The sequence below is a fragment of the Lontra canadensis genome, unplaced genomic scaffold (assembly GCF_010015895.1).
Source record: "Lontra canadensis isolate GAN:19392208 unplaced genomic scaffold, GSC_riverotter_1.0 scaffold5, whole genome shotgun sequence".
NCBI lineage: Eukaryota > Metazoa > Chordata > Mammalia > Carnivora > Mustelidae > Lontra > Lontra canadensis.
This window is the reverse complement of record NW_022630999.1, coordinates 36,890,210-36,917,532: the sequence shown is the minus strand read 5'-3', so window position 1 is coordinate 36,917,532 and position 27,323 is coordinate 36,890,210. Positions and strand designations below refer to the sequence as shown.

At 44.3% G+C, this 27,323-nt stretch overlaps 1 protein-coding gene across 1 annotated transcript in view; it reads right to left on the bottom strand.

Moving 5' to 3' along the window:
- NSG2 (neuronal vesicle trafficking associated 2) overlaps positions 1-26,030 on the bottom strand; it is a 50,995-nt gene extending 24,965 nt beyond the window's left edge. The window contains exons 1-3 of the mRNA XM_032851841.1: positions 25,863-26,030; positions 24,803-24,953; positions 9,671-9,754 (exon numbers count right to left, since the gene is read on the bottom strand). Coding sequence (XP_032707732.1) covers positions 9,671-9,754; positions 24,803-24,931 — 213 coding nt within the window. The 5' untranslated portion in view covers positions 24,932-24,953; positions 25,863-26,030. The remainder of the gene's footprint in view (positions 1-9,670; positions 9,755-24,802; positions 24,954-25,862) is intronic.
- Between the last annotated feature and the right edge of the window lie 1,293 nt (positions 26,031-27,323).

Below are 27,323 nucleotides of genomic sequence, written 5' to 3'. Positions count from 1 at the left end.
TTTATTCTCTATAGAGAAATAACAATAGAGCTAATTATGGGTCCAAAATTGCACCTTGTTTGCCCATGAAACAATCTTATTTGTTCTGTTTAGATTTATGCAGTATCCAGGAAAAAGAAAATTCACAGGACCACATTTTCCCCGCCTCCCAAGGCCATCCCATTTTTTCTTAAGCCCCTGGGATCTTGTGAAGTCTTTGGTCTTTACCTTAACTAATTTTTCTAGGGCCTCAAATCTCCATAAGATGGCTAGGATAAGAAACTGAATATTCAACACATCTGACACATCTCAGTGAGGTGACAGGGGCATGATTCTTGTTTCTAGACCACTAAACATGGTGGTAAGTCCTAGACCAGTGTTTCTCAGCCTTGGCACCCACGACGTGTGGGGTAGGATAATTTTTCATTGTAGAGGTCATCCAGGACATTACAGGATGTTTGGCAGCATCTCTGCCCTCTAACTACTAAATGCCAGTAGTATGCACACACACACCACAGCTGTGATGACTACGAATGTCTCTATACATTGCCAAATGTCCCCTCTTTGCAAAATCATCCCTGGTTGAGAACCACAGTTAGAACATCAAAGACAGGAGAGCCCTTGTGGACAATCCCACCCGACTACTTCATTTTACAGATGGGAAAACTGAGGTCCAGAGACTGAGATAGAAGCTAGATTTCCTAACATAAGTTAGAGATTTTTTGGAGACTAAGGATCTTTTTCTTAGCTTCAAGGAAATGTAGTTTAAAAAAGAAAATTGGCAGAATCTTCTTCATTCAAGTCAATTTCCCCTAGGTGTATATTCATTTATCTTTCCCTCTCTATTCTCTCTTTCCATCCCTCTTTCTCTCTATCCCTCATATACATGATTCATCCTAGAATGTTTTATTTATGAATTTGGTTTTCTAACCATAAATGTTACCAAAATTATTATTATTACTATAATTCCACTATTATTAAAACAACCACCCTTTCTAAATCAGCATTTTTAATTTTTCATTTGTTCACAGTGAAGCAGTTAAGGGGAACATATCTAATTTATATCAGGGGACCCTGACAGGTACACCACAAACATAACCATTACAACAATCCTCCGAAGTGGACATTAGCATCCCCATTTTGCAAAAGAGGAAACTGAGGCTCATGGAGGTGAGGTGACTTGCCCAAGGTCCAACAGCCAGTGAGTTCTAGAATCAGATTCGAACCCGCATCTGTCAGATTGCATAACACGACTGAGTTCAAGTTGTGGAGAATCAGAGTGAGCTCACGATTAACATCCAAGTGAGAGTTGAATGTTCTCAGAGAACCAAATTCCCTCCCAATTTCTCGGATCACGGAGCTGAGGAGCTTGTCAGCATCTCCAGGAGGAAGCTAGACCTCTATGGCAGTTGCTATGGTAACTAGTTTTCTTATAATTATAGAACATGGTGGTGACACACAAGCTGCACATACAGTTACTTTGTTAGGACCTGTCTGCCTCTGACAGTTCCAGGAGCTTAAACATCATAAATTATTTTTAAAATCACATTTAATATAATCACGCATTGTAGCAGCGGAGGCCCAGAGAGCGAGAAAGTCAGGAGATCAACCCTCCCACTGTGTGATGGGACCACGAGGCCAGCCACGTGGCAATCAGTGAGAAAAATGGCATTTCTCCCTTGGGAAATTTTGCTTCTCCTTTTTTTTCTTTTTTGGATCAATGCATTTCAGGGCTTGGCCAAATAGTGTATTCAAAGAAAAGAAAGAAGGAAAGAGCCAAAGCAAAATTAGCCTAATTCTTGGCAAATAGCAAGGAGAGGCAGCAAAATTTAGAATTCTAACAACCACTTTTCAGTTTAGTGTAATTTAGCCAATTCCCAAAATGTGCAGGGTTTCCCAATTTGGAAAATGGGTATAGACAAAAGAGCACATACACACACTCACACATACACTCAAAAACATCCATAGTCACCCACACCACTCTGGGTCAGAAAAGCCTGATTCTGCCCCTTGTTGGCTATGTGATCTGAGGTACCTTAACTAACCTCTCTGATCCCCAGTTTTCTCCTCTGTATATCAAACATGATGCTTCCGGGGCACCTGGGTGGCTCAATGGGTTAAGCCGCTCGCTGCCTTCGGCTCAGGTCATGATCTCAGGGTCCTGGGATCGAGTCCCACATCGGGCTCTCTGCTCGGCAGGGAGCCTGCTTCCCTCTCTCTCTCTCTCTCTCTCTGCCTGCCTCTCTGTCTACTTGTGATCTCTCTCTGTCAAATAAATAAATAAAATCTTTAAAAAAAAATGATGCTTCCTTCATGAGTTAAAGTAAAGATAAGATGGAAAATGACTAGCAAACTATCTGATACATACAGATGTTCAATAAGATGAAAATTATTAATTACAAGTAATTGTAAATACTGCTTTACTTTCTCCAAACATCTTCCTCTTATTACCCCTACATGGGATTCAAGAAAACATTATGAAGCCCTGCTTTCAGTGTTACCATCAACAACCCAACCAGGTAGCTGGAGAACTCTGCCAAGCAGAGACAGGTACAGGGACCATGGGTAATGCTGGGATCTTGAGACTCTCAGATGAGAAATGGCTTGGGGAATTGAGGACTGGTTTCAGTAAGTGATATTTGAGCTGGGTCATCAGAGAAAATGGAATAGAGAAGAGGGAAGACTGTGCGGGCAAAGACCAGAAGGTGGGAAAAGGTGTAGTGGCTTTATAGAAGTAAGAGAAGGCTGAAGTTCTGAGGGTGCAGGAGGTCAGTGGCACAGGGACTGGAACTAGCAACAAGGACACCTTTTGACAAGCCTGCGATGCCATAGTAAGGACCTCATGCTGTTACCTGTAGGAAGCAGGGAGGCAAGACCAATGATCCAATCTGATGTTGCTCACAGTGGGTGGAAGGGGTGGGATGGAGATGGAAGGTCAAAAGCTAGCACAGGGGAAAGGGTGAATGAGGAGGACAGGTGTGCGTGGCAATGTCAGTTGAGACAGAGGGCTCACGGAGATGGAATGAGGCAAGCTTCCCACTGATGCCTGACCTAGGTAGATGCATTCCATCCAGTCAGATGACCAACTCCCCAGAAATGCAACTACTGTGTAAGTACAAGAAGCAGCTCACATTTACTGAGCTCTCCTGGGACAGTGTTAGTTTCTGTTATTTCAGTCCTCATATCAGGCTTATAATGTAGACATCACTATCCCATTTGACACCTGCTTTAGTTCACACAAATCCCCAACCAATGTATTCCCCCTTCTTCCATATTGCCTTTCCTATTGCTTTGGGGGCGGGGAGTGAAAATTTGTCTACCTTTGCCCATTTCCATGGTGTAAATACTCCCACTATGTTTGGTTACAAGCTTGCAATGGCTTAACTACTGGCTTGTAGACTTTTCATAACTGGCCCCCAGGAGAGGGTGTAAGCCAATTCCAGCTTCTGCTGAGAAGTCCCGTAGGAAAGAAGAATATTCACTATACTCTAGCAACCTTCTTATACATCCAACATATTAACAAGTCACTTGCTTTATTGCAGTGTTTACTCACCAGTGTCTGAATCAACAAGCATGAAAAGTCAGCAATTAAAATCAGCTTCAGTTACTGGGCTGTGGAGTGGTCCTTGCCCCCCGCAGCCACCCAGGCCTTCGCTGAAACCCTGCACATTCCTTCTGAGACAGCACCGTGGGGGGTTTTGTTAAAAAAAAAAAAAAGCCACATTTGCTTTTCAATGATCAATTGATAACAATATATATATTTCTGGAAGTTACTCTAACAGTACCTCTACCAGGCCTGGAGAAAGCACCCAGACAAAAACATAGGCCAGCATCTTTATTCTGATTTTCAATAAAACCCTAGCCAGAAATGCAATAATAAACATCAAATATGAGCAGGGCCTTTCCCCACCAAGTTCTCAGATGCAAATTCTTTCCTTCCATGCCAGATAATGACTGCTCTTAACCCAGCAGGCAACGTTTTTAATAACTCACCTAGAATGTTCCTCAGAATAAAAAATTAAAATAGGAGAGCAATAAAAACCAAGACAACAGATAATAAAGTAAAATGTCTTATCTCCATTTGCTGCTGTCAACAAAGATTAGAATCCCACCCAAGGAAAGCAGCCCCTGGGGTTTTGATGAAATGTTGGCAGAAGCAAATGGCAAACGTATAAACGTGGTCTCACCTCCCTCAGAATGTGGCATCAAGAAGAAGACATTTATGAGAATGTGTCATGGTCAAGAAGCTTAGGAACAGAGATAAGGCCCTGATTTTAAATAAAGATATTGAAAACGAGGCAGCCAGAGCTCCAGTGTTATTTAAATGCAGAGTTTCTCATTTTTTTGTTTACTCATTCACCTGTTCATTCAGTTATTAAAGTCATCTTTTGGTTCCTAAGGTGGTCAGGCACTGGCTAGGCTCTTGGGGTGCAAAGACAATGAAGACACCATCCCAGTCCCAAGTCAGTTGGTAGGATGATGACGCCAATACCATGTAGCCGGTGCTAAAATGGAGGCTCATACAACAGGTGCAGGAAACCAAGGAGGAGGGACAGACCATGGGGCCAGCCGGCAAGACTGCACAGGACAGGGGCCATTTGGGTTGGGTGTTGAGGGGTGAGTAGGGAATATGCGCAGTGGTGAAGACAGGAAAGGCATTCCAGCAGGAAGGGACAGCATGAACAAAGACAGGGAGTTAGACCGTGGACAGTGTCTAAGGAAGTGCTTTGGGCAGTCAGAGTACTTGTGGGAGAGGCAGGTGAGCGGGGCGGGGCGGGGAACGGGGGGGCTGTGGATGGGTTTTAAAGGTGGCAAAGCCCTTACAGGATATGCGCTTTAGGAAGAGTCCTCCTCTGCGGTGGTGAGAAGAATGGACTGGAGTCTGACAAAGGAGGCAGAGCGATCCAGGATGAGGCTGGGCGATGAGAGGATGGGAGAACAGAGAAGAAGGTACAGTCTTTCAGGAGTCTCTCAGGAGGAGTCTTTCAGGAGGGAGAGGGGCCTGGAGTCTGCCAGCTGTCAGATGAGGCAACAGAGCCTGGCAAGGCTGGTTCTGGCACTGCCCCAAGTCTTTTCCCATGTTGGCATGGGAGGGGACGCTAGTGGAGCAGAGGTCCGAGACGGAGAGCCAAGGCCCCATCCCCTGGCCAGACAGAAGAGAAGGAGGAAAGGAGCAACTGGCAGGGAAGCTGGCTGGGCAGCATCCCCAGAGAGCTGCTCACTGGTAGCCCCATTCCCATTCCACTGCAGCCTTTCCAGACTCCTAACTTCCTGCGTAGGGCCTGGGAGCCCAGACCAGCCACACAGCCTCCTGGTGTGGAACTTGGGGGAAGGACCAGCCTCTCTGAGCCTATTTCCCTCACCTGCAAGTGGGGCAATGAGCTCACCAGCCCCATGTGCTGGGATCATTCAGTGAGATAACATACATAAGGCAGCAATCGCAGGTCAGGAGCAGAACAGGAAGACAAAGAAATGAGTAGATCACAGCAGATAGATAAATAGTGAAAAAATGCCTTATAACGCACCAGCATCCCGTGCAGACCAGCGTCCTGCACAGACCAGTGCCCTGCACAATGCCTTCTTTGGCAAAACCAGCTTTAGAGGAACATTCAGCTCCCCAGACTAAGAAAGAAGGAGGAGCTCCTCTCTTCATGCTCCTGTCTTCTTAAGTAGCCTGGTGGACACTTTCTTAAGTCTGTGACTTCTCACAAGAGCCTTCTTGGTTTTAGAAAAGACGCAAAGTCCAGTCAATCCTTTTAGCCAGTCTTTCTCAATTCATCTCCCCCCCACCCCACCGTTCTCTCCTCTCATTCTCTCTCGCAGGCTTGGAGCTGTTCTCTCCAGGTCAGCTCTGAAATGTGAGGTAATAAGCTTTTCCACCCCTGCGAGGTTCTTGGAATGGGGGACGGATACTTCTTCACCCTCCCCAAGGTTCCCTCCGCCATGATCAATGTCCTGGGGAGGCAGCCCGGCCACTATTTCGCAGCACCACACTTTCTAATGCTAACTGGGAATTCTCTGACTTCTAGCCCTGGGGTGTCCAGCACAGAACTTCATCCTGAGCCCCAGCCATCTACATACAAGGGTGACCCCGCCACCATCCATGGCCCATATGCCCAGGCATCTCACACTCAATGCATGTCCCCCAACCTAGGCCCCCAGTTCCTACTTCAGTGGACAGCATCCCCCTACCCAGCCAGCCAAGCCAAACACCGAGGAGTATTCTAACTGCCCCCCCTTTTCCCACCAGGAGCAAGTCCTATAAATTCCGTCTTCAAAACAGCCCACCAGGGCCCCCCAAGCCTTTTTGCAGCCAACACCTCACACCCTCACATTCTTCCCCAAAGCCTCCAGCCACGCTCACCCCAACAGATAGATCCTCCGCACAACCCAGAGGCAGCTCTCTTTAAGAAAGCAAAAAAAGGCTAATGAATGCTTACAGCTTTACGTAAACAAACGGATTTGCTCTGTTCCTCGCATTTTGTTCTGAGTGGCAGGGCCCCCTGCCCAGCCCTGACAGCCAGTTCTGACAAGGGACTGCTGCCCCCAAATCCAACACCCTTCCTTCTTGACCCCCAGGACTAATCGAGTCAAGCTGCATGGGGAGCTTCTGCAGCCCCAGGCCCTGAAGGCACCCCTCCTTTTCTCTTAATTGACTCACTTCTATTCTGTTTGAATGGGGAGTGACCGACTACCGCAGGTGAGCGGCTGAACAGAAAGGCTGATCTGGCTTCTCTCTGAGTGCTGGCCCGGCTACTTGCTGGCTAGGGGAGCAGATCGCATCACTGCTCTGAGCCATGGCTCCCCTTTGAGAAATGGAGGATTACCATCAGTCTCTTTAAATGTCCACAAGGGCTTGTGGGCATTAAATATGATTAAATATGATTAAATATTTCTATGATTTATATCATAGAAATATAAATATATTTATTAAATATATATTTATATAATTAAACAGCAACATCACCAAAAGTGGTCAAAGAAGAGAAAAAAATCATCCAACACCACTGCTGTAATGCAGTCACATATGTTTTTGTTTTTGTTTCTGTTTTTGTTTTTGTTTTTTTTAAAGATTTTATTTATTTATTTGACAGACAGAGATCACAAGTAGACAGAGAGACAGGCAGAGAGAGAGGAGGAAGCAAGCTCCCTGCTGAGCAGAGAGCCTGATGTGGGGCTCGATCCCAGGACTCTGGGACCATGACCTGAGCCAAAGGCAGAGGCTTTAACCCACTGAGCCACCCAGGCACCCCAATTTTTGTTTTGTTTTTAAGATTTTATTTATTTATTTGTCAGAGAGACAGAGAGAGAGAACACACAAGCAGGGGAAGCAACAGGCAGAAGGAGAAGCAGATTCCCAGTTGAGCAAGGAGCCTGATGGGGGACTCATCCCAGGACCCTGGGATCATGCCCTGAGCCTAAGGCAGACGCTTAACCGACTGAGCCACCCAGGCGCCCCCAGATGGCATATGTTGATGCATTCCTGCCATGTCCTTTTTCCTCTGTTTACTTGTGGTTTTTTGCATAGTTCCAATCCTGGAAAACACACAATTTGAATCCCTGCTTTCTTCACTCAACTTTCCCTGTGAAGTATTTGCCCAAATTATTGTGCATCTTCATAACCATCATTGCAAAGCAACTGATAAATAAGGAATAATTCCATCAGAAGCTTGAACCATGCTATTTGGTGAAAAACAGACAAATTTTTAAAAATAATTCTACCTTTTTTCTGATTATCAAAATCATGCATGCTCGTATCAAATTTGGAAAGCACAGGAAAGTAAAAAGAAGTTGAAAATATCGCAGAAGCCCATAATTCAGAGTAGATGAAATACTTGCTGAGAGAAAGGAAACCTTGAGAAACTGTGAAAATAGTCCATCAGATGGCTGTGGTCTTATTTACAAAATCATGAGGAAGTTGTTGAAAATGTAGCATTATTTCCAATACTTTGATTTTATAAATAACACTGCAGGGGCACCTGGATGGCTCAATGGGTTAAGCCTCTGCCTTCGGCTCAGGTCATGATCCTGGGGTCCTGGGATTGAGCCCCGCGTCTCTAATGGTCTCCGTTGCCAGGAGCACAGGTCAGCTTACTCTCTGGCCCAGTACATATACTTTGTGCACCAAGGTGCCCTGGGCCTCCCACTGAAGCTCTGAGCTCATTCTTGCAGGTGTGCAGTTCAGGCTGGGTCCATATTTATGGGACCTATGCTGTGAGCCAGACACCGAAGTACAAAAATAAGGGCAGCCCCTGCCCTCAAAGCAGGCATCAGCATCCAGGGAACTACTACACTCTGGGGGATGCATAGAGAGGGGCCACACGCCCTCTCAGGCTCACAGAGCCAACTGCTTAACCCAGCTTTAGCAGGGAGACAGGGAGGGACGGGAAGAGACCAACATGTTTATCCATGTACATACTCCGACCAAGGGCTGTTTTCGCTTTCAAAGCCTCCAGTCACAGCTGACACTGAAGAGTTACTGTTCATTTGTACTTACCACATACAGATCACAGTACCCTGCATGTCTTCTGCACTTGACCCTCACAATGACCCTACTATTACCTCCATCTAATACATGAGGTTTGTGGCCTTGCAGTGGCCGCTTGGCTGGTATAAGGTGGAAATAGGGCTCATATCCAGCCAGACTGCTCCAATGTCGATCTAAGGAACCACTTGATCTAGTAAAATCATGGCTGATTTTGCCTCTTAAATATCTTTTAGGTCTTCCTGTGTCTCTCTGTCTGCTCAACATTCTTGTTTCAGCCACCATCTCTTTCTCTTGGGATAACTGCAATAGCCTAATAGCTCCCCAAATTCCCACTTGCCGTCTATAGTCCATGGGCCACATAAAAGCCAACGTGCTTTATTTAAAACCCAATTAAATCATGTCTCTTCTCTTCTTCAAATCCTTCGGTGGCTTCCTTTATGCTTCTAGCATGAAGCTCAAATTCCCCCATATAGTCTAAACAGCCTAGAATTATCTGCTTTATGCCCACTTCTCCTGTCACATATCTGGTACTCCCTACCCCCTTCTAAGAGCCTAACCTCACTGCACTTATACCTATTCAGAGTTGGTACCAGCTTCAGGGCCTTTGCACAAGCTGTGCTCTTCTCAGCACCTAAGTGACTTCTCCACGGTACTCCCCTGAAGTTTCTATCCTCGTCCTTGCAGAGAATATTTCATGACTCCTTCATGAGACTTATCACAATGATATATATTTGTCAATCTTCCTAGTAACCCCTCCACCAAGAAACAAAAGGTCAACCATTTGGGTTTTTCCCACCAAGAAGTCAGCTTTTTTTTTGTCCTTTGTCTTTTTTGTATTTTGTTATAAACATCCACTGACTAAAATTTGAGGGTTTTAAAAAATAGATTTCCATCATATTTCCAGGAGATTGTGATGGAAATGTAGAGAGATGGGGACAGGGGGAAAAGAAGGAAGGAGGCACATTTATCAATTTTCAAATTATCCGAGCATTCCAGAGCAAAAGAGAACATATGTAGTCCTCACGAGGTGAGGTTTTGTTGTTTGATTAGACTCAGTGAGCCAGATAGTGTGACCTCAAGAAATCGTCCAGAAATAGTCTTATGTAATTTCCCACTCTCCAGTAGCACCTGCTCTACTAGCACGAGGAGTCTTGAGCTGGCTGAAGCCAGCCTTACCTTTACAATTTGTGTAAGGAAACTGACCGTAAATTCGGCGATTTTCGGCACCCGGAACTTCCCTTTGTTCTTCTGTTCAGGCTGATACTCTGTTCTTGTCTTCACAATCACCTGAAATGTTCAACCAGTGTTAGCACAAATGGAGACTTGAAACGCTTCTTTTTTCTTTTCTTTTTCTCAGTAGCTAGAATTGTTATACATTCCATAAAGATCAGAAAGTAAAGAATCTCCTTCTCAAACACACAAGAAAGCAGAAAATTCGAATTACCCATACTTCCTATTCCAACAGAAACAACCATAGGAGACAATTCGGTTCGCACCTTTCCAGACGTTTTTATATGCATATATATGCATCTATTAGATATATATGTGCTATTTATATAAACATATATTTCCTCTTCATGCAACAGATTCATACTTCATGAATTATAACCTACTTTAAACATACAACAATATACTAACATATTTTTATAGAGACAAATACACAATTGTATTTTGCTTTTTGATGTACCATAATATCTCGCTATACGCATATGCTACAATGAATCCGATGAGCCTCTGTTGTTGAACATTTAGGTTTTTTACACAGTTTGGGTTATGTAAACAAGTTATGATGGACATCTTGTAATCCATCTTTATACATACACTTAATTCCAATTTGACTTAGGGACTTGTACAGAGGAAAACATAAAGGTCTTAGAATCTCCTGTATCGTCTTGTTTTTCTAAAGTCTGCATATTTTGCAGAGGTGGTTAATATCTTATCAAGATATGCTGTCAACCTGCCAAGACATTTATGGAATTCCATCCCACTATGTAGGCAAAGTGGAAGAGAAAAGAATCTGACAGATAATCAATAACCGTGGCCAGTGCCATAGTGTCAGGGGGAACACAGAAGCTATCTGAGACTCAAGGTCTCACCTGTAAAATATGGGCAATAATCATAATCATCATCCCTATTTAACAAGGCTGTTTTGAGTGTTAAGTGAGATCATAATGGGTAATATTTTGGAATTATTTATTATGTGCTAGAACTAGATCAAGCATTTCATATGCCTTTATCTATATACCACTACCATTTCCATTCTTCTGACAAGGAAACTGAAGCTCAGAGATACTAAGTCATTTGTCCAAGGTCACCCAGATAAAAGGAAGCTGTCTTCTAACTATGATCATCCTTACTTCTCATTGGAGCTTAAATTAACTGAATCTTCACTGAAAATTCCCACCACGTTTTCCTGAAGACAGCAGTCAAGTGGACTGACTCAAGCAAAAAATTCTGCTATAAAGAATGTTCTTTAAGTCTATGAGGCGTGCCATTGACTAAATGTAACCCGAAAAGGAAAGGATGTGGGAAAGTACTGCTATTACTGAGCATTCCAGTGTGGCACTTACATATGTTGGTTAAGGGGGCTCAGGGACCAACCCATCTAACACTTCTCTTTCTCCCCATCATCTAGAACCCATAATTTGCAGATGTCATTTCTGCTCTTGTGTCCTGCCCCTCTCTGTAATCTTCTCCTCCAAATAATGGAACTGAGCCCTGGCTCCTTCAAACAGGAACATAGGGCAGCCAAATAAGGGTGAGGGTCTTTTGGGAGGTGGAGTGGATTGTTAGTTATTTTTATTTTCTTTCTACCTCCTGTTCTGAAGAATAGGAAAACAGAAGCTTCCTTGGCACAGGTAATAAGAATAATTCTCATGCCTTGCAAATTTGCCATATGGCAGGTACTGAACATTTGATATGCACATCTCACTTAATTCTATGCTGTGGGTCAGGCGCTGATACTGTCAGTACTGTAGGAAGGTGTAAGCTCTGTGCTGGGTTTCAACACTAGCTCCACTACTAAGCCTTCTGTGTCTTTGTTTTCTCATCTATAAAGTGGGGCAATAACCATCAATACCTCATTGGGTTGTCATGAGGTTTAAATGAGTTAATAGAAGATAAGCACTCAAACCATTCATTCAATAACAATTGTTTATTTTCATACTGCTTCTGAGTGCTGCCCGATATTCTTCCAGGGATGTTCAAAGCAGGTGTGGAATGGAGCCTGGCCTGTATTAGTCAGCCTGCAGGTCCTCCCTATCCAGCCCATCAAGAGAAACAAAAGAGCTTCTCAAGAACAATGCTGTTCAGTCATGCTCCTGATCTCCTTGAGGGGGGGTGGGGGGAAGTAGGGTGTGATAGATGAATAGAAGTTCACTGGGTGAGGGGCGCCTGGGTGGCTCAGTCAGTTAAGCATCTGCCTTCAGCTCAGGTCATGATCCCAGGGTCCTGGGGTCAAGTTCCACATCTCCTACTGGCCTTGAAGAAATAAGCTGACTTGTTACAAGAAGACCATGCAGCTGGAAGGCAGACTCAAGATGCTGACAGTGACCACAGCTAACAGCCAGCTCACTCAAGAAGATGGGGACTTCAGTCCTCCAACCATAAGTAACTGAACACTGCCAACAACCTCAGCAGGCTTGGAAGAGGACCCTGAGGGCCAGACCAGAAGGCAGCTGGGTCAATACCTTGACTTCAGACCAGTGAGACCTCAAGCAGAGAACACAGCTATCCTGTGCCTGGACTTCTGACCTGCAAAAACTGCAAGACAATATATTCATGTTGTTTTAAGCCATCACATTTTTGGAAATTTGTTGTACAATGATAGAAAACTGATATGCTTTCCCACACTGCCAAGTCCATCTCAACTATTGACCATCTCTTGGGTTGATCCCTTTGGGGCTAGATCCTTAGCCATCAGATCTCAGGCGTGATATCACACAGCAAATGTTAAGAAGCATTTGCTTCTTAGTCCTTCCCTCTGCCCCTCAGTTTCTATAAACATTTTTTCCAAAGTTTCTCAAAAGTTTCAAAACCATTTTCATCATTTCACATAAATGTAAAAGACCCTATGCACAGCTGATATTTTGAGACAGGTGACAGAACTTTAAAAATATAACTGTCAGAATGAGACACTGAATAATCATTATAGGCAATACCATTCTAAATATCATATTAAACATTTTGTGGTTGGTTCCCTAGCATCCATTTAGATCAAAAGTCCCCAGATATTCCTTTTGGGAACTCACCGCTGCCACTTTGTGTAGCAACCATGTGGTTTGGGGGGTATAATGCCTCCCTTCATGATAGGAATGGTCCCTAATTAGGTTAAGCCAATCAGGACCTACTATCTTTTTGATCATAAGATTTGATTGGCTCAAAATTTGGACCAATGAGAAACCAGGTAATATTGACCAGGGTAAAGAAGCCTCCTTGCTCCTTATGGGTGTTCTTCAAAGAACGTGCTCTTACTCTGGCTGGTATGGTGAGGACTTGAGTTCCAAAACTTCTGTAGAGATTGTTGTCACAATAAGGAGTCAAGATGAAGACAAAGGTAGCATATGAAAAAGGGCAGAGCCAAGAGAAACCTAGAGAAATTGAGATGGGCCTTGATGATGCAATGCCCTCTGGATCACACCTCTCCTGAAGTTCACATTGAACTCTGCAGTTACCCTTTGGGCTTTAATCCAATTTGGATTAGGTTTTCTGTTACTTGAGGTAAAAAGTTCTATCTAACAAAAATGTGTTCCAAGAAAAATGAACTGAAAAGCTATTAGAATTTAGTAAGATGGCCAAATACTAAATAAGCATAACAAAACCAGTAGATGTTTTTTGGCATGAGAAAAAAAAAAATCACCTCAAAATGTCCACCAAATAAAATGTTCATGCCCACTCTTTTCATAACATCCCTGAGTTGAGAACAATCCAAATATCCATTAATAGGAGAATGCATAAATTATGGTTTATTCATAAAAATATGTATTCATAAAAATACGGCATGCCACACATATGGGTGAATTTTACAGACATTACTTTGAACAAAATCTGACATGAAATTTTTTGGTACATTATATGATTTCATTTATATCAAATTCAAAATATATATAGAATAATTTATATATTACTTTATATAACTTACATATAATATTTAAAATGAATATATAAATAGCATGTAATATTTATAATTATATATATATGTATGTATGTGTATATATATATATATATATATATATATATATATATATGTACTATTTCTTTTTAAAGCATCTCATTTACCATCTGCAGTAATGGGCAATGGGCAGCCGCTGGGTTTAGGCAGAGTTGGGAGTTGTAGCTCTCCTTCGAATCCACCTTCTGCTTTGCCCTGAACCCCTATGACAGGCTGCTTATGTCCTGAGTGACTTTCTAATGAAAATAGTTCTTTCGCTTTGGGAGCCCTATTCCTCAAACCACCAAGTTCAAACACAGACCACAGGTCAGGTGGGTACCTGACCCATGCTGGTCCCAAGTCTTCTCTTCTCTTTAGCTAAGCCATATTTTCCCCAAAAGCAACCCAGGTTGATACTTAATATTTTAACTTCACCCCTAAGGAAGTGTTAGCTCATTAGAACCCCATCACCACATCAAAAGCAGGTCTTTGCCCATTTGCCCAGAACAAGTAGACAATCTTCTGGCCTCTTCTTTGACCTCTCAGCAGTGGGCCTGTTTGCTCCCTACCCCTTGAAATGCTCTTCTCCCTTGCATCCATGGCTGTATCTTTCTTGGTTCTCTTCCTGTTCACTGACCAGCTCTCAGTTTCCCTTTCAAGATCCTCCCCTTCTTCTTGACCTCTCAATGTTAGAATTTCTCAGGGTGAGGTCATGGGCACGCTTCCCTCGTACACACCCTCTGAATGTTCACACTTGTATTACTTCCAAGTCCATCTTTATCCTTAGAGCTTAATTCAGACCTCATCCAGCACTCACATTACCCTAATGGACATTTGCCCTTGGACCAACCCACCTAAATATACCATGTCCACAGCAAAGTCCTTGGCCTCCTAGATCCACCTGCCCCTCAACATTTCTTCCCCAAGTCATCCCCCCAAAATAGCAGCATTACCCATGCCAGTGCTTATGTCAAATAAAATACAGGAATTCTCCCATGACTCCTCCCTTCCCGTCACCCTCCAAATCCATTTCAGTACCAGCTCTGCTTCTCAAAAACTTCTCTCAAATCAACCCATCTGTCCAGTCACACAGCCACCACCCGAGTCCAGAGCATTGTCCTCTCTCCACGAGTGGTTTCTCTGGCCAGCTTCTTGTTTCCATTCTTGCCTCCCCAAATTTAGGGAAAAGGGTTTTCTAGACCAAGGGAACAGCATATACCAGCATACGTTCAGAAGACACTCAGGAGGCTGACACGTGGAAGAGCCACAGGGAGTGGTTTTGAGTGGCCAGAGCACAGGGCAGGTGGAGTGAGGGGGTAAACAGAGGCTCCGAATGCCACATTAAGCATCTTGAGGATTAACTTGAAAGCAGTGAAAAGCCAAAGAAGGATTATAAACCAGAGAGTGGCTTTCCAGATGCCTATTATAGGTAATGGAGAAGCCTCTGGCCACAGTAGGATACACTGGAAAGATGCAGAGAACAGGAGAAACACAACCCTCCAGAGTTACTGGAATCGACCAGCTACTGGGCGTGTCACAAAATTTGGTGTTCTGTTCTGATGGAAGGGAGCCAAAAACATTTCCCTTCTATAAAAGAAGATATGGCAATAATTGCTTTTTTTTTTTAGCACTGTGAAAGGGAAAGCATAAAAAATGTTAGCCAATCATTAATTGTACCTTGGAGGAATCAGCTTACATAAGCAAAGAAAGAGAGGAGGGAAAATACATTTGCAAAGAAAGGCTCTATTCTCTGCAGTTGAAAAAAAAAGTGGGGAAAAATGAAGCCCTGAGCTCTTGATTAATGACAGAAGGGTTGGGGGGAGTGGAGAGAGAAGAGGAAAAATCCCTTCTACTCTTTTTATCATTTAAAGTGGGGTTTTACAAATATTTGGAAAAATGAACTTCCAGATTCTCAGATACCATTGCGGATTTGGGAAAGAGATAAATTTGTTTTCATATTTATACATCAGTCCCCATTGTCCTGTCAGTGGCTGATATGAAGAACATAATTTAACATAATTGGCATTGTGAAAATGGGATGAATTATTCATCCCAAAAGGACCCCTCGTCTGGATATAGTCCCCCTTCACTGGCAAGGCCAGATAATACATGGTGGTTCAGATGGCGCAAAGTACAGATCATAAAAATTTAAAATACTACTTCCCAGGATTATCAATAATAAAGAGGTTCCCACATGGAGAGGCCCTGGGATTGGCAAGAACAATAAATAAAAGTGCAGAAGTGCTGACAAGGAGCAATATTGTATTTTTATGAGCTGGACTTGTGCAGGCCAAAAATAGATCTAAGCTGTACCCTGCGGCTCATCCCTGCTACGAAGGGAGAAGTTCAGCGCAGGACAGTGAACCTGATGAGCACCTACTATGTGCCAGGCACTGTTCTAAGGGGCCTACTGAGTGTATTCTGTTACTTCTCATAACTCTCCTCACAACCTTCTCTCTGATCTTCATGTATCTCCTTTAAAATCATTATGATTCCCATTTTTCAAATGAGGCAATTCAGCCTCAGAGAATTCAATCCCTTGCCTATGGTCAAATGACTGCGAAGTGGTTGAATTGATGGTTCAAACTCAAGATTACCCTGCTCTTTTTTATCATTGTTTTAAAATGGGTACCCAGGAAAGCTTGGGTGGCTCAGTCAGGTAAGCGTCTGACTCTTGATTTCCATTCAGGCCATGATCTGAGGGTCCTGGGATCCAGCCCTGAGTTGGGCTCTGTTTCAGCAGGGAGTCTGCTTGAGATTCTCTCCCTCTGCCCCTCCTCTCTCTCTCTGTCCCCCCAAATACAAAATTTAAAATAAAATAGGTACCCACTACCATTGTGCCAAAAGCTTTACATCCTATATCATAGGAAACCCTCTCAATCACTCTGAATTAGGAATGATTATCCCCATTCTACAGATGGGGAACCCGAGCTTGGAGAGCAGAAATGACCTCATAACCTCACAAGGGCACTAAGAAACAAAGCCAAATCTTGAGTCGAAACTTCTGGTTCAGATCCAAGTGCCACCCATTAGGAACGTCACCATTCAAGAATCACCACACTCAAACTCTGATCTTGTGGCACCTGGTACATAAGAGGGAATCCATACATACTGTTGAATGAATAAATCCTATCTGTAAAGAGACAAGGTGAAATTGACCAGATGGGGCTTGAATACTTAGTTGGGAAATTCTCCCGTTTCCCCTGCTCACCACTCAACCCGTGCTCCATCTTTTTGGGTTTGAGTCTCTTTCTTTGGGCCCTCAAAGCTTGGCAAGGGCCCAGAACACAAGGCTCAGAAGACGTTAGTGGTAGAGTTGTCCAACCCCATCAACTCTCAGATGGAGAAACGGAGCCTAGAGAGGGGAAGGAACTTGCTACAGGTCACAGAGCAAGCCTGGGTCAGAAGCAAGACTCTAGTAAGGGCCTGCTCACTCCCAGTCTGGGGCTCTTTCCACAGGATCAGGTCTCTTCTCCTTGCTGGACTTTTATTTTTTCAGAGGCAGAAGAGAAGGTGGGCTGATATGGCCTCAAATGCACCAGTCAGTCCACTATGACCATGACTGTCCGACCCCCTGGCAGGGTATAGCACCCGGGGAGATGAGGGACTCTCCATATGGTCCTCTCTAGGGTTGGGGGTATGGGGAGAGCTCCAACTCCTGCTGTGAAAGAAAACTAGCTACCGGGGCTGGCATCTTTATAGTAGAGATCTGCACATCTGCCTCTGGGCCTGTCCTCTGTGGTCCAAAGGCTCAGCCCACTACACTGCTCAGTACTCCTCCAGGCCTAGGGCCAGCCCTGTGCTCTGCAAAGTGATCCTGATTGTGGGACCAAACTGCTGAACAATGGTAATAAGCAACAACAGTAATAACAACAGCCTGGCTCTGGCATCTACTCTGTGCTGGACACTGGCGTGAACAACTCGACATGCATTTTCTCATTTCACCCCTAAAACAGTTCTTAGAGGAAGAGATTATTGTTTTCATTTTAGCAGCGAGGAAACAGAGGAACAGGGGGGTTAATAAACCTGCCCAGGGTCACACAGCAAGTAGGTGGTAGAGTTAGTGTTCAAATTCAAAGTGCACTGCTATAATGCCTTCCTCTATGTGCAGGGATACCAGCTTTTTCCATGTGTGAGTGTAAGCAAGTCCCTTCCGTGCTCCAAGACTGTCTCACCATCTGTGAGAATGGGGGGGGGGGTTTAAAGTAGAAAATTTGATACATTCTCATGATAAAAATAAAGTATGAAAAATATGGAATGGAAGTCTTCAAACAGTCCACCATCCAACCTCTATCCCTACTCCCTCAACGTTTAATGGTTTCTTATGCATCTGTCCAAATTGTTTTATGAATGATAAGAACAAAACATACACACAGATGTGTTTCCACAAATGGGATGACTCCGTGCCATGTTCTTTAGAGCTGTTTTAACGGAGCTGTTGTGTCTGTGGCTCCTCCCACATTAGCACAGGCAGGAACGCTTTGTTCTCCTAGCAACCACTTGGTATTCCACACCCATGTGCTAGGGTTCATCTAACCAGCCCAGTCGCATGGAACATTCCAGTTGTTCACAGGTTATCTTTTTTATTCATAAGCCTTTGCATACTTGAAAGAATATACCCATAAGATAACTTCCCAATCGAATGGTACATATAGTTTAAATTTTATAAACAATGTCAAAACACCCTCTACAAAACATTGCACCAAATTATATAACCAACAACAGTGTATTAGATCTGCTCTGCCTCAGTGCTAGCAACACTGGGCATTATCAAATGTTGTGGAGTCGGGGTTTTTTGTTTTGTTTTTTGGTTTTCAGGGTGGGCGCTTTTTTTTGCCAATCTAATAGGTAAAAAGTTATGTTTGGTTTAAAATTATATTTCTAAAATTATAAAGAATTTTAAATATGCTTCGTGGTCATTTTTATATCTATTCGCTGGAATTGCCTGGTCAGAACATTTGCTCCAGTTCATGGTGATTTATAATCTGTCTCCTGAGAGTATCTGAAGAGTGGAACAAGGGGGCTCGATGAACCTCAAATGTGCAGAGACGAGCATTTTTGCTGCTCCCTAGGGAATAGCTGATGGTTCTCTGATCCTGTGCTTCAGGGAGAAAAAGAACCCTCTGATAAAGCCACCAGAGAAGCCAGGAAGACAAGCAGGACAGACTCAGTGACAGGAGAGGCATCTCCTTTGGCCACATCTGTCCAGGTCCACATTGTTGGATCCCGTGTGCCTTCACCTTGGAAACTCCATTTATAGCATGTTTCATTTTTACAGTCATCTTTTGAAAACATGAACTTTAGGACATATATTCTGGATATCCAGTGAAAGATAAAACATTATATCAGTAAAGCACCATTTGTGGGGCGCCTGGGTGGCTCAGTGGGTTAAAGCCTCTGCCTTCAGCTCAGGTCATGATCCCAGGGTCCTGGGATCAAGCCCCGCATCAGGCTCTCTGCTCAGCATGGAGCCTGCTTCCTCCTCTCTCTCTGCCTACTGCTCTGCCTACTTGTGATCTCTGTCTGTCAAATAAATAAATAAATTTTTTTAAAAGCACCATGTGTGTGCCATTAGACAATTTTCATTCTTTTTCCTCACAATAACCCTAGTATGTAGATATTACGCTCATTTTACAGTTGTTAAAAAAAAAAAAAAAAGCCCAGAGATGCTAAGTGACTTGCCTAAAGCCACACAGTAAGAAAATAGCTTAGCTGACATCTGAACCCGGGCCTCAAGGATGGCAAAGTTCATGTGGCTTACCATGCAAAATACAAAGTGTATCAAACCTCATTACTGGATCTCCAAATGACTGCATTTTTCCCTCCCACAAGCTGGTGGACCAACCTCATCCAGGACACGCAAAGACTTAGGAATCAGTAGAAAGAAAAGGAACATTTGCCCAGAACTTGGCTGCTGGCTTGTCAAATACATGATTCATCTGGGGCTTTGCCAAGGTGGGGCTGTGTCCGTTTGTGGCTTGCTTTCTGCAGACCTGCCGCCCATAAGCTGGCATCTCCCAGCACACCTGCGTGTAGATCTGGGATGCACTGTTTTCTTTTTGGTGTCCTAGGACAGCATTTCACCTCTCTGCGTTAGTCTCTGCATTTGTAAAATGGCAATAACGGTTGCAACCTCACAGATGGGTTGTGGGGACATCCGGGTTAAATGTGCTCACTTAGACAAACCAACGTGGGCCCCACGGGCATGTCCCAGAATTTGGTATCTGCTGACTGATGTTTCAGCTTCTCAAGAGCTTGCATTCATGGTTTGAAAAAGTCACCCAACTGCTTAGGTTCAAGTCTCTTCCTGCATCTGTCAAGTGGAGAAACCAAGCCTGCTTTAGGCTAAGTAAGGGATGGGGAGTCTCACTCAGTCAGCACTTCCTACTGCTCATTGCATTCCAGGATGCACGATGAGGCCGAGCAGGGCCCTCGGGCCTAGTGGGCAATTCTCCTCAGTGCCAACCGGACACCAAATAAGCCTAAATGCACCACCTCCTCATTCCCACTGCCACTACTCTATCTTCCCCCACCCTCCTTCATGAACATGGCAGTGGCCTTCTAGCTGACCTCCTGCCTTCCACTCTTTTCTCTCATGGTCACATGCTGCAGGGAACCAGTCACCTCTGTCTTAGGGAAACTACACTGGTGCTGCGAGGGGGGTACCTTAGGAAGAATGAGGAAGAGGAGACCCAGAGTGAATCCCTCATCCCTAGGGTGGCCCACAGAAGCCAGAAGAATCTTCCTTAAATACAAATCTGATCCCATTACTCTCTTGCTTTAAACACCTCAAAAAAAAAATACACTGAGCCCCCCATGAACTGGTGCCCACCTCCCCTCACCTCCCAAATCTCTCCCCCTTGTTCAGTGTGCCCAGCCCACCTACTTTCCTGCCTATTCCTCCAACTCCCTCAATGCCTGGCCACATACTATACATTCGGCCCCTACTCCTTTGACCACCCAACCTCCAGGTCTCAGGCAAGGCTCCTTCCTCAGGAGGACATCGCTGATCAGCCTCCATCACAGTTAGGTCTCTGGAGTCCTATCCTCTCTCACATCACAGCTCTGTAATCTTTCCCTAATAGCCCTTCTTTTAGCTCGTGTCTCTGTGTGTCTGTTTGTATGATGGCTTGTATGAAGTCCCTCGTCCCCACTGGACTGGCCAATGAAAGCAGTGGCTAGGCCTGGCTTTTTATGCTTGGGTATCCATAGCCTAGCACAGTGCCTGGCACATAGAAGATACCTCACAAGTTGTGCTGGATGAGTGAGTGAGTGAGTAAGTGGGTAAATAGATACCTTCATGGGGATAAGTAAAACCATAGCTATAATTATGGGCAGCTACTGACGGCGCCCAGGAGAGCTGCCTTCTCAGCTGGGTTTAGGAAGATGAGTACTGGCTTAACAGACAGGCAAGAGGTGACAAGGCCATTCTAGGTATAGGGAAGAAGCATGAACCACCCTGGAAGGTGTAGGAAACTCTAAGGCAGGGTTTCTCAACCTTGGCATTGTGCAGTGTAGAGAATTTGATTAGAGTGCTAGGTGGGAAGCTAGCCCATCTCTCTCCTGACGCTGGCAGCAATCCTTCCAGTAGGCAGGGCGGGAGCATTGGAGGCTAGGATGTTCTCTCTGGGGGATCACACCCAGCCCCCACCAGCTGGTCTAGGAAGACTAAGGAGGAACGTGGCCATGGATGAGAGGTGTAGAGCTGGAGAAAGCACTCTTGGAGATGGGAGGCTTCTTGTTATTGAGGGCAGCACAGTGCAGAGGGAAAATTGGGGTTTCCGGTGCACTTGGGCAAGCCACTCCATTGATGTGAGCCTCAATTTCCCCACCAGTGAAATGGGTGCACAAAAATCCCCCTCATAGGACCATTGAGAAGATTAACTGAAGCAACAGATATGAATGCTTTGTGTGGTCCATTCCCAGCCCAGCGCAAGGGCTTCAGACATGCTCATTTCTCCATTTGGCCTCCAAAAGCTTCCCCCAACCCTGAAACTCACAGACTCCATACTAAAGTGCATTTAGTGTGCAAATCCAAAGATTATTACCAGTATCACACACCAAGCACACTCTGTATTTTACATTTTCAAAAAAACCCCACATGATTTAATAGTGGGGTCAAATATACTTCTTACTAATGAACATTTTGGCTTCAAACACTCACCATCTGACTGGAACCTAACCGAAGAGTGTGTCAGGACTCACATACCCTTCCCTACAGTCCTGTGACCTGCATCCCAATATTATCATCCCCACTTCACAACAAGGAGGCTGAGGCCATATAGGAAACTTGCTTCAAGTCATCAGCCAAGGTAAAATAGTAAGAGGGGGGCAGAGATGGGCGCCCTCCTAGAGAGGTAGCTTCAGAGTCTGTGTTGTTAGCTAAACATTTGGAGGACCCATTTGGCTTCTTGAGTACAATTCACTTCTAACACATCTGTTCTAATGTCAGGGGAAAACTTGTCTACTCTTGTAAATATTAGAAAATCAAAATACTACACAGAAAACTGCTACTACCATTTCCCACTCAGAGAAGAGTAGACAGAGGCCTGAGGGAGGAAAAACAAGTTACACGAGTCACACTGTGGGCTGGCAACTGAATTTGAGCTAAAGCCCAAGTCTGTGGACTCCCAGGCCAGCTGGCTTCCTTGTTCCTGCTGAAGTGGAAGTCTCTGGAACAACACTGCCTGGGTTCTGGGTTCTCTAGACATCACCAGGATGCTTACTATATGCTTTGGGAAGTTACTTTACCATTCCATTTCTGAGTTTTGTCATCTTTAAAAATTGGATTAAAATAGCAACTTCTTTATTGAGTCCTATTAACTATTGACAGGGTGAGAGAAAAGTGTGCATGTGTGTGTGTGTGTGTGTGTACACATGCGCATGCTTTGGGGGTACACGCACGCATGGACATTTGTCTTAGAACAGAATCTAGTATTTAGGAAGCACTTGAAAATGGTCATTATTATTCTTTTATGGTTATTTTTGTGCCAGGCACTTGACATATGAGCCTGTATCTAACTTTGTTCTGACCATTGTGAGGTAAGGGTGATCCCCCTTCACAAAGGAGGAAATGGAGGTGCCTGGTAGGAAGACTTGGTCATGAACATCAGAAAGAGTCTGTAATGTGCCCCTGTGAGGATGTGCCCCTGTAGGGAATTGCATCTTTTGGGATGCATTGCTTTCCCTTTCCATGCGTGCAGGTCCCCCGTTTGTTTGTCCTTCAGGCTTTGGGACACACTTTTTGTTCATCTGAACTAACAACTCCATGGTTATTGTGTCTTTTCCTCTCTGAAGAAGAGAAGGGAGCCCTTGAAGGCAAAAAGGTGGGATGGGAGAGTGAGGAGAGACAGAGGCCGTGGTATGAGGATGACTTGCCGTGGGTCTAGGGATGGTGAGAAGGGTGATCTCACCACAGTCCCTTTTCCTTGCATCCTTTTTAGGGACATGCAGATCTTCCAGGCGGTAGCAGTGGCAGAAGGGTGAAGAATCTTCCTGAAGCCTCACAAGACTTCAAGAAAATATCCCCTTGCTCCTTTCCAATTTCCATTATATCTGGGTTCAAATTCTAGCATTGCCACTTACCCCTTCTGTCAGCTGGAGTAACTAACCAAATTCCTCTGATCCTTCACCTTTTCACCTATAAATTTGAGTGCATGATCCCTGACTCCACAGGGAAGTGTGCACCGAGGGCAGCAGTTCTTGACTTTGGCTGCACACATGAGTCACCTGGGGGAATTTAATTAATACTGATGCCTGGGCCTCGCCCCCAGCTTCTGATATAATTGTTCTGGGGTGCAGCCTAGATATCAAGATTTTCAAAGCCTCCCCCAGGTGATTTCTAATATGCAGCCCCAAACCGAGAGCCTCTGCTATCCATGTAGCAGATACCTAATTAATACTATTCTTTCACATTTCTTTAGTGTTAAGTGCCTGTTCACATTTTATTTTTAAAAGCCTTATCAGCCTCACAGGATGGCTCAAGGATTCTTTATTTCTGCCACCCCCATGCGCATTCTCATACTGACAGCCTCTGCACTTTCAAAACAGATGACTCAACCCCCAGCCAATCAGCCAGGCCCTTTATCTAGCTTTGGCTCCTCTTCTGTTCATTGGATAGATCCAATTGGTTAAGACACACAATGCCCTCCTGGAGATGCCAATGAGAAAATCCAACAAATGGAATGATCCATTGTTTGCTCTTCAGCCAGGGAACTCCATCATCCACCTCCAAATCCATCTCTTACAGTGTGCAAAAGCTCACATAGAAAACCCCAAGTTCTCTCAACTGGATCTTAAACAATAATGTTTCTCCCAGCTCTGCCCATGGGATAACTTTTGTATCAGTGCCCACCTTTATATAAGTGCCCACCTCCATTCTTCATGGACTACTCCCATGTCAGGAGATGTGCCATCAGCCACTCATTCATTGCCAGCCACGCCTCCCCGAAGACGCTCTACACTAGTCATGCTATATCTCAAAAGCTCTCCATGCTTTAATATGTCTTAAATGTCTTTTCCTCCTATGGTCTATCTGGAAGGTTTTTACTCACCTTTACAAGCCAAATTCAAATGTTCTCTTCTGCAGTTTACCTAACCTGTCCTTCTAGTCCCCGCCCACCCCTAGAGAATTTAATTGTTTCCACCCCTGTGCTCTCATAACCTGTGAAATTCTCAGGTATAGCAGTTACCTTGATGCATTATATTAAGCATTGCACTAGATAGGGATTTTGTAATTTGCCTTTTCATAACCAACTTGTAGCACAGGGATAGGGCCTTAGCAGGTGCAGACTAAATGCTCGTTGGACTGTATCCAATTCTCTGTCCTCAAATCTATACCAGTGAATTTTTGAAACACCTCCCCCCGATAATCAAGACAATTTTCTCTGTCACCATCCACAAGCTTGTTAATATTCATATGCTATGATAAAACTTCAAAAAAGAAAGATTAATTTTCTTGCCCATGTATGTATATGTGAACAAAAAAATGAGTAAACACTTACCACAAACCTGAAATAACACAAGAGATGTCATGTCTCTGACAGGAATGACTACATTTTACAAGAAAAGGGACATATTTGGCTGAGGGAATGAAAGGGTTTGGAGAGGTGGAATTTTTTTGCTGCTTTATTTCCTGAGATGGGGGGAGCATGAGGGACTGATGGGGAGAAGAGCAACTGCTTTACCTTTTCCGGAGCAGGCAGCTGTAAGTGGTTAACCTCCAAGGGAGTGATGAGAGGGACGGTCTGGAAGCCATCCTCAACCGAAGGCGGCTTGGTTCCCTTCTCACTGGGGTTACTGTTCAGCTTCACCATCCTTACGCCTTTCTTCCCAGACCTAAGGCAAACAGTGGGGTTCTAGTTATAGTGGGAGGTGAAGCAGGGAAAGAGAGGGCTGGCTGACGACAGAGAAAACAGCAGTGTCCTAAACAGTTCCACTCGGCTTTCAGTGTAGAGATCAGTCTTCTATCTATCTTCTGCTAGATTTCATGACATGATTCTCATTATCCAGCAAAACTTCTCTAATCATCAAAATATCCCACCTGCCCATGGGTTCAACAGCCCCCAAATTCAGGAAAAGTCAAGGAAATCCCAGACTTACACAAACAATATACAAGCTTTAAAAAAAAAAAAATCCAAAACACTAGAACTAATACAGTCATATAATCTCAGTGAAAAGCTTATTCTTACTGCAAAATTAAATCCTCTTATTCTGGGTCACCCTGCAGTATGATAAATTTCACCTTACCACCACACCTTACCACTTTGCTTTTTTATTATGTTGGCTTTTCTTCAGCAATCTCCCTACACCACAATAAATACATTCAATGTCTCCATGTGTACTGTACCATTTCACATGATACATAGGTTGTACAGGAGATACAATTTCCTAAAACAAAAAAAGGCTGGCTTGAACATGCTTCTGTTATTCAGCCATGGAATGCCTCCATTTCCTCAATAGCAAAGGGCCATTTTTTTTTTTTTTTGCTTCCATGGAAAGTTAGCAACCCCCGTATTGCAAGATTGCCAACTAAATAAACAAATCACATTTATTTCTCTCAAGCTTCCTTGGAAGTCAAACGGTGCTCCCACCCCACCCCTAGAAAACCAGACCACTGAATTTCTTTTGCCAATCTTGCTGGTGGAACATTATTAGACCAAATAGGATTGTTGTGGAGATGAAAGGGATGGTAAAGGGTCGGAGGATATTGAGGAGTGGTTATAACAAAAACAAATGCCTACTTACTGTGATGCACTCTTGGGGGGTCAGAGCAGATTCAAGCCAATTTGAAGAGGAGGAGGACGGCCAGGAGTCCTCCCTCCTCAGCCCGAGCTTGTGGTGCTGAAAGGACAGCGCCTTGCCTGTGTCTGGATTGGGAGTTTCTGAGAGCGAGGCGCCAGCGAGAGGGGAAGAGCTCCTGGCAGCTGCCTGCCTGCTCCCTCGCTCGCGCCCCCTCCCACCGGGGAACGGGCTCCCACACCATCTGTCATCTGGCACCACCTGCTGTTTCTCATGCATGGCCACAACCAGGGCATGGGACAAAATTGGTTTCAAGAAAGTGGGAGGGATTCTGGACATCATCATAATAATAACCATATAATAAGCAACCGTTGAGCCTTTAGAAAAACAGAACAAGGAGACCTATTCATTAGAAGGGATCACTTTTAAAAACCTTCCAGAGCAATATTATGAAACCCAAAATAGTTCAGGACCTGCACTGTGCTCTGACCTGTAGTAAGGAGTGAAGGGAAACTTACATTTATTATTTCCCATGCAGTGGGCACTTTTCCAGGATCTTTCAGACTATTTCCCTCATTTGCAAAATGTGACGGGGTTAGTGTGAGGTGGGAAGGTGATAACAACAGGAAAGCAGCTCAGAGCCGGGCACATGGCAAGCACTGCTTGTGAGAAGCTACTATTCTCATAGTGCTACTGTAAGTAATCACACAGGTCAGCTAAGGTCGCACAGCTGGTAGAGCACCAGGAGCTGGAACTTGAGCCCTGATCCAAGGCCACTGATGTTTGCATGCGATCCACAACTTCGTATAGCTTCCAGGTTGTGTCTGGAATCAGGGAAGGCGAAGTCCTAGTATTAGCTCTATGAAGTTCTGGCTGCGGAGATCTTGGACATTTTGTATTCCCTCTGCAAGCCTCCATTCCTTTATCTATGTTGTGGGAATAATAATACCTCCTTTGCAGGGTGATTGTGAATAAGATGAGACGTCCTCAAGGAAACCTCTTCTAGCTCAGGGACAAGGTTCTGAATGGCTGAATTACTTCATCTCTGGGGATTGCTCTTACACTCTTAGAATCCCCTGAGATTAAGACTATTATCACGGATTTCTCCTCACTGTGGTTCAGATCACGTTTGGTCACTTACCCCAGCTGCAGTGGTGTTTATGATGCACGTCATGAGGTCCAGTGGTCTTGGCATTAGTAATAGCATCCCCTTTCACTTTCAAAAATATCCTGCTTCCCATGATAAATGGTTTGGTCACTTTAATTAGTGCTCACATGATAAGCATACACTCTACTACCTACAAGGCCAAGAGAAAACATGCATGTCATCTGTATTGTTCAGTAATGAAATGGATATGTGTGTGCATCTATGCATGTGTGTGTGCAAAGAGAGACGTTTCTAAGACAGGAAGGTCTGTAGCATATCAGAGCTGCACAGGGTACTATTAAAAGAAGTATGCATATATA